The 7,866-nt window shown below is 55.5% G+C and overlaps 3 protein-coding genes across 3 annotated transcripts; 1 reads left to right on the forward strand and 2 right to left on the reverse strand.

Moving 5' to 3' along the window:
* Positions 1–15: 15 nt before the first annotated feature.
* DICSQDRAFT_170931 (uncharacterized protein) lies at positions 16–473 on the reverse strand (the record flags this gene model as incomplete). The annotated part of the gene is made up of 2 exons (XM_007366561.1): positions 16–405; positions 459–473. The coding sequence occupies 2 exons, from the start codon at positions 471–473 to the stop codon at positions 16–18; spliced, it is 405 nt and encodes a 134-aa protein (XP_007366623.1).
* A 604-nt stretch (positions 474–1,077) lies between these two features.
* On the reverse strand, positions 1,078–4,112 carry DICSQDRAFT_147740 (uncharacterized protein; the record flags this gene model as incomplete). The annotated part of the gene is made up of 5 exons (XM_007366562.1): positions 1,078–1,248; positions 1,344–1,551; positions 1,608–1,834; positions 2,571–3,191; positions 4,098–4,112. The coding sequence occupies 5 exons, from the start codon at positions 4,110–4,112 to the stop codon at positions 1,078–1,080; spliced, it is 1,242 nt and encodes a 413-aa protein (XP_007366624.1).
* Positions 4,113–4,541: 429 nt separating this feature from the next.
* On the forward strand, positions 4,542–7,136 carry DICSQDRAFT_170933 (uncharacterized protein; the record flags this gene model as incomplete). Its single annotated transcript, XM_007366563.1, has 9 exons — positions 4,542–4,663; positions 4,725–5,402; positions 5,449–5,631; positions 5,681–5,807; positions 5,854–6,083; positions 6,133–6,334; positions 6,402–6,518; positions 6,571–6,761; positions 6,815–7,136. 9 exons carry the CDS (start codon positions 4,542–4,544, stop codon positions 7,134–7,136), a joined length of 2,172 nt encoding a protein of 723 aa, XP_007366625.1.
* Positions 7,137–7,866: the final 730 nt, after the last annotated feature.

Consider the following 7,866-nt stretch of genomic DNA (forward strand, 5'->3'; position numbering starts at 1 on the left):
TTCTGCGTGTTTCAGTCAGTAACGATCGACGTAGAGTGAGTAACAGCATGGATATTCATTGTCGTGACTGACCTCACAGGCTGGATCTCCTTCGTTCTCGAAATGGAAGTCGTCGAGCTTGATGGGATACCGCTTGTCGTTCGAGATATGGTAGTGCTGGTCGGGCTGAGTCGGAGGGAGCGGCTGTGAATCATCAAATCGGAGGTGGAGTCGTCGTCCGCGGGAGGCTCGAGCCTTCTTCGGCTTCCGTTTTTGGCGACATGGCTTGACGGCTTCATGTTGCGACTGACCGATCTTGTTGATAATGTTGGCGCGACGGACTTCGAGGGCGATCTGGCGGCCAAACGTGCCATTCTTATTTGTGCGCCTGTAGAACTGTTTAACGCGGCGGTGCTCAAACTCGCCCTATCATGGATCAGGAAGGCAATAGTTGGTACAGGATCAAGAACCATACGTACGAGCTGCGTAGACATATTGTCGGAGGTACCCACTTCAGCTATACTCCGAGCATAATCACCGAGACGGTGATATTTCGGCGTGTTGAGGACGGAGAATTTCTTGAGTTTGGACGACACACGGGCGTTTGATGCATTCGGTCCAGATGTCGTGGCACGCCGGGCTTTACGGCGCTGGCGTGACTGTGTTTCCTTCGGAAGCTCCTGCGTCTCATATTCAGGGCATACGTGTCGCAGAAAAGCCCGCATCGCTTGGCCAAGCGTAGTTGTAGACCCCTCAAATGCAGTGATCGTGGTTTCGGAATGCAGCTGAAGTTTTGCCAATGCGTGCCACATCGCAAGCTCAAAGAGCATAGTCAGCACTATGGAGTTCGCTGGCTCTGGAAGTAGGTTCTCAAAGCAGGGGATAGCGCACTGTAAAATGTGTTGGCTGGGGGTGAGAACGTTCAGCGTGCATGTAGGTAGCTTGCCTTGAGGAGCTGCTCAAAGTCGCGAGCCGCAAGCTTCTTCATAGCAGAGACGTTGTCCCCAAAGCGACGAATGGTCGCCCGCCCGAATGTCGGCGTCATCGAATACCTGAATGACTGTCAGTTGACGCTATGAGATGAATAGCACACTCTGCTCACCGTTCATCCAGTTTTTGAATCCCGTCGCGTGCCTCGGCGATGAGGATACGGATGAGGTGAGTAAAGGTCCCCTTCCAGACACCTAGCTCAAATTCGTGCATAAGGTCCGGCACAAACAATTTGTAGACATTGAAGCCGAAGGATGCGAAGCGCCAGGAAAAAGCGGACTGGCGAGACAGGTCAGAATGACAGATCAGCAATGAGGCGTGCAACGTACGCGAACAGGAGCCATGGAAAAAAAACCGAGCTTCGTCTTTTGGACATGAGTTCCATCAGGTGCGGTCCCGTCTTCGAATATCCACCGACGGACCCTCGCGATCGTGTCGTGAAACAGTCCGGTGTCCTTCCGTGCGTTCTTCTCGCGCGCTGCCATATCTCTCTTCATACCCATCTTCCAAAAGTCGCACTTATCCGTGGTGCAATCCGGACAGGCGCAACGCGCAAGGGTCTTCAGGCAGGCCACAAGGCACCTAAAAAACCGGGCTTGAACGAGGATGATACATATGGCACGTAGGCATGTCCTTACTTTTCAGGATAATCTGCGCAGTACAGAAATATTCGGGGAAAGACCCGACGTGTGATCCCGTCGCCGCAGACAACAATGACACCGTGCGTGAAGGCGTACATGAATTCCGCGTCCAGCAGCAGGAGCCACACCTTCTGCATCAAGTCGTACTTGAGCAGACGGATGACAGCGGCTGAAGCCGGCACGCCGAACGTCTCCTCGTAGTATCGGAGTAGATTGGCTGGTATCTGGTAACGTAGTTCATCAGCTGCGTATTTCACCTGAATCTGGCATGCTAGACAGTGCGAGTCTATGTAGGCGCAAAGCTAAACGTCTCATCATCAAGGCGAGTCTTCGACCGCTACAAAATACGGCAAGTATCATCGGACATGTCCAGCGTCCAGGTTTGCACGTTTGACACAAGAATACGGATGAGAGCGAATGTAGAAGGTTCGTGATTCGTGATCCCCGGTTCATAGATCATGGACCATCAAAGGGACCAGGCAATGCGAGAACGCTTGAGCTATGGACTGCGCGTGCTATGATGCCGACAAGCTGGGAGACAGCTTGAGAACCCTGAACGACGTGCTCGACTTCTCACAGAGATATTTCTCGTCTCCTTTCCGACCCAGGAAGATAACCTCGTCGGCAGCATCATCACCATCTCCAGATATGATGAAATCGGAGCGTCCTGGCGACTTCGATGGACCTGTGCTCGGCTTCTTGCGCGATCCCATGCCAGTCCTCGTGATGACAGGCAAACTGATATTTCTAGACGCACGGGGCGCGACGGTTCGTGCTCGACAACGGTGGGTGAAAATGAGGCAGGCGGGTAGCTGGCCCCCCGACAAATGGGGTGGTAATTCACTTGGAGACTAAACGAGTCTGACATAGGACGGCGTGTGTGGGACAACATTCGCAAGGTGATAAATCACCCGACGGCATGGAGAACCCCATGAAACAGGTAGGATACTGCACACTTACCGAAGGAACGTAGGCGAGATGGTGCGCCGCGAACATCGACGGTTTGAGGCGAAGATATTTGGAAAGGTTTGCGAAGAATGCGTAGATGGGCCAAAGGGATGCCGTTCCGAAGTTCGTCAGGTGGGTGGAGTCCGAGTATACCATGATGCCAGCAACGACATACTCGACATCGGCGGCGTCGTCGGGGTGGCGAGGGCGGCTCTGGATTTCTTCGTGGGCGCGAATCATGGCGTTCGAGTTGTATACGTCAGTGAACAAGCGTTCCGGCTCGGCATTGGGTTTGTCGGGGGTGGCACGAGTACGGAAAAGACGATGAGGGAACCAATGGAACTTGCGCGCTGATACGTCTTGCAATCCGGCCTTCACAACCTCGAGGAGGCTCCGGATCCAAATCTTATCGATGACGAAGGCAGGGGCGTGTTCTTCGTCCTCTTGTTCGAGTCCGGGCCTGGGGAGATGGAGCCTGACTGAGGCTTCACGCCACCCATCGGCAGCGGAGAATGCCCCACCGGCGGCCTGATGTTCGTCGAGTCGCCGCTGCTCGCGGTCGACGTTGAATCCGAGGAGATCTTCCTTCTTGAACCGGTCGTCCAAGATGACGTCGTCGACGAGGCGTTGTAGCTCCCCGGCGGACTTCGTCATGGAGCCGGAATACTGCCATTCCATGAGCTTGAACGTCGACCAATTCAAGAATGGCGCAAAAGATTTTGCAGCTATATCCCTTGCATCGGAGAGCCACGCCCGGACGGTGGGACCAAAGGGGCGGAACGGGTCGCGCTCGCGCGCATCTATAGGGGCCCGGAGGTGTGTGCTTGCATCCGCGAACGAGTCAAGCGAGAGCCCGGCCTCAGGGTCACTGCAAGGTGGGGCGCTGTACTGACGGAAGACTCCAAAGCGGTTCGGGGGGGTGTTGATCGGCGGGGGTGATGGAGGTCGTGACGGCGGAGGGGGAGTGTCGGGCTCAAGGCCCTCCATGACATCTTCGGGCGCGTCCTCCACCGTCGCACGTGGTCGAGGGGAAGGCGCGGCAGATGCGGAGGTAGAGGGTGCAGAGATTATAGCAGCCTGGCGTCCTGTTGGAGCGACGACTCTGGGCTTGAGTATAAAGTCGGGTAGACCCTTGAGGGACGTTGGGAGGAGATCCGCCAGCTTGGCTGGGACGCGACGTTGACGACGACCCTCTCTGCTCGGAGCGAAGATTACTGGAATGCTTGCCTCGCGTTCTGCCTGCGTAAACCCAGTTAGACTGTGTTGCGGGATGAGGAGTAGAAGAGACTGTGTCCTGGGACACCCTCAAGAACGACCAGGATGCTGACCTTTTGTCTCCCCTGATGGCCTCACAGGTCACTCGAGCTACGTTGCTAGCGACACGCAAGAGTGTATGTCTCTGGCGTGGCGATAGGAACGTAACTCGGGTAGTGCTCGTTGGTACGATTCGAACGAGGGGGAGCAACGTACCTCTAATTGAGCTCGGCGAGCCGATATCCTCGCTTGTTTCTCGGCGACCCTCGCCCGTTCTTCATCCACCTTTCTCTGGGCCATTGCGTCCCGAAGTTGCTTGGCCTTGCCTTTGACATCGACTCGTCGTCGGAGCCCACCGTCGTAGAACTTGTGGGCCTTGGAGCAATTCCGGAGGTGAGATCCCAGGTCCTTGAACGTGTCCTGGCACCCATAGCATCGTTCCTGGGGCATGAGGAGTAAAAAAAACGCGAGGAGGAAAATCCAGGACAGGCGCATATAGCCAGTGAGAAGGGCGATGGGAATGAAAAAGGTTCGTTGCTCGGCTCAGAATCCCCTCACTAGCTGCCAGCGCGGCCACGTGATTGACGCGTCCACCTGGGGCCCGTGTAAGCGCCGAGCGCGTCACTGATGTTCACGTCCTGGCGTATAAAGGACGAGCTCGCGAAAAAAATTTCAAGGTCCAACTTCATTCCTATACACCACCATCTCCCCCCATCCTCACGCGCTCCCATGCCGAAAGACACTGCGGGTAAGAACAAGACAGGGAAGATTCGTGACCGCCGACAGCACGTCGAGCCGCCCGTCGTGGTCCCCAGCGCCAAGCCTAAGGGTCCACGCGGTAATCAGGCACCGTATATACATACGTTTCTGACCGCATATATGCACTCATTTACATACCTCCCCCTCCTACAGTGTGGTCACACCCCTGCCAGCGTCCCCTTCCACCCAAAAACGCCCGCGATCATCTCAAGATGAGGGTCCTACAAGGAAGAAAACCAAGCACGCGCAGGCCGGATCCGATTCCGTCAGGACGCGCCCCAACAGCGTGAGGCAGCGCCACCTTGGGGCACTGCCATCCGACCCCGGCGCACTCGGCGCTCGGCAACCTTCGCCCCCGCCGTCGATCCTCCCGCCGTCGATCCCGACCTCGAGACGTGCCCGTGATGGACAGCATCCCTTGTCCTCGCGTCCTCCTCCATCATCCGACCCCGTGTCATCCTCCCTCCCTCCCTCGTCATCAACGTCCATCACTTCCACCCTTCAAACCCAAGAAATGTTTGCCGCCACCATCAGACGGATGCGGGCCGCCCCCCAAGCCCAGATGGACGATGGCGAAGAACTCCTCACTGACGAAGACGCCCCTCGCAAGAAGGGGAAGCGAATTCAGTTGTCCGCGCAGGCCGAAGAGGAGGGCGAGGACGTTGCTGAGGAGGAAGAGGATGCCGAGGACGCAGCGGATACCGGGAACGAGGTGGATACCGAGGACGAGTCGGAGGACGAGCATGCCGACGAAGAAGTGTCCGCGAGCGATGCAAGGAGGTTTCTGAAGGCGATCCGCAAGAGTAAGAAGAAGAATAAGTATCACGTCAGGTGTGTGGCCGACCATAAACATCAGAACCTCACTAACATCCCATAGTCCCACGGACGCTGACCCCAAGCTACTGACCGAGCACTTTAAAACCTGGGGCCGCCATTGTCACCGGCTATGCGGCTTGTATACTGATGTCCACAAGACCATCGTGACCGGCATGACTGTGATGCGCGCAGCTCCCCACGACGCCGACGATTATGAGTTGTGCTACAAGTCTATACCCCATATGTATGTTGCGATACCTTCACCTCGAGTGCGCTCTAATGGATTGTTCCAGGAGTCCCGCTACTGCAAAATTCTATACCTCCAAGTTCTTTCATCTTTGTGATCATATTCCCAAGTTCACGGCGCTTTGCGAGCAAATCCTGTCAAGTCCCGAAAATGTTTTCCTCTTCGCCAAATACGTACGTGCCTAGACCTGACGTCCTGACACCATCTCATTGCCCGCAGATGCAAGTTCACGCAGCGGCTGGTCGCACCACCGACATTTCGACACTCAAGACCAGTTATCATTCGTACTTCCCCTATGTTATCATAGCCGGGGGCGACGTCATCCCCCCGCCAGGCCCGGGCACACTAAGCGACCTCAAGACCCGAAATGGTGGATACTGCTCTACCTCCACAGGACGCCTCGTTGTCCCTATTGACGAACTTGCCCAATTTGACCTTGACCCCTCGAAGTACGCCTCTCCTCCTTGCTATCTACACTGATACTCCACTGCCTTTCAGGTTCTGCAAACAGAAGATCAGCCAGAACAGGAAGATCCAGGGAGCGAGCAGTGCCATGCGTCACAAAAAGTGCCACCAGGCTGATCGCCTCCGGACTCGTGATGACAACATGTCGTACCCGAGTTTCCTTTTCCCAACGGATATCAAGTACGACAACACCCACCCCGACCGCCATATATTCAAGGGCAATCTCCTCCTTTCGGTTCGTTTTTTCAAGACGCCAAATGCCTTTACTAACAGTATTGTAGTGTTTTCGACACTTATTTCAGGGACCTTCTGCTGTGGGGCGCTCCGGGGGCTTGCGCGGTTTCGGACGCGCACCCTTGGTCGAGATATATAGCATCACAAAGGTCACGCCAGACTACATAGTATATGTCGCCAGTCTGGTACGTGTCCTTGCGTTGCCTAGCTCTCGTTCTGATGTTACACAACTCACAGCTTCGATACTTGCTGAGCACCGACGATCGCTGGAATGGCGACGACAGGCAGCGATCCGGGCACTGCTTTCACACCGCGCTACACCGCCTCCTTACGATTGAGTACGAAGCCTGGCAAGACGACATTGAGGATGAATACGTTGAGCCATCGGAAGATCCATTGGACTGGAATGTATTCGCGTTCTATAACGAGTAAGTTCTATTCGCTAGTCGTCTGCACATATATACTAACTCAGACAATACAGCAAGGTGTTCGGAAACGAAGCCGGCGCTCCAGACCAGCAGGATCCAGCTGCTGATGTCTACGAAGAAGACTGCAACGACGCTGACAATGTTCGCGCACAGGTACTCAAAGCCCGGATGGCGGAACTCCTGGCACGTCGCGCGCAGCGCGCGACTCGCCTTCGTGGTGCATCACCACAACGTGACGACACGCGGTCTCGGTCATCCTCCGCAGAGCTAGTCGATACCAACACCCACTTCATCGACATAACCGAAGATGCATCCCCGCCTGCCGAAGATCCATCTGAGCACGACACCGCAGACGACGCTCAGATACAAACATAGGAGTCACGCTCATGCTTGTCGTCCACGGAATCCAACAAGTTGACGGGTCTTGGCCGTCTCGTGGTGGCAACCACCGATGTCGTCGTAGTCGCCTTTAGTCTTGTCGTCCACGGCCTTCAACAAGTTGGAGGATCCGCGCCATCTCGTGGTGGCAACCGCCGATGTCGTCGTACTCGTCTTTGGTCTCACTGGTCTCTCCGCAGGCAGAAACAAGTTGACGTGTCTTGGCCGTCTCGGGGTGGCAACCACCGATGTCGTCGTAGTCGTCTTTGGTCTCACTGGTCTCTCCGCGGGCAGACGTCTCACCCTTTCTTGATACATCATAAGCTGATCGTACACATTGTCACACGATCTCGTCTGTATTCCTGTCTTGCTCAGCAATATACTTCTCTGCCCGCCCATCCTCCTGAGCCCGATCGCGACTATGTAACGAAGCAATATTGATATTCATTATTAGGTGCACGGTATATACTACCTAGGCTCCCCAGAGCGTACAATACGAAAATCTCGGGGCAATGTCGTAAATACCTCGCAACCTCCTCCCTATGTTGCCCCACATCTCCCGGGCTTCTGGCATTAGCCCTGTCGCGCAATCCCTACGTTTCCGAGGAATCCCTTAATGCCTCGGGCTCGATGGCCGGTATTGCGTGGTACCGCAATACTCCGCAATACCCTGCAATACCGGCGAGATCTCTGCCGTATTGCCCGGGCTTTCCAACCATTGCCTGTC

Source organism: Dichomitus squalens (genome assembly GCF_000275845.1).
Source record: "Dichomitus squalens LYAD-421 SS1 unplaced genomic scaffold DICSQscaffold_18, whole genome shotgun sequence".
Taxonomy (NCBI): Eukaryota; Fungi; Basidiomycota; class Agaricomycetes; order Polyporales; family Polyporaceae; genus Dichomitus; species Dichomitus squalens.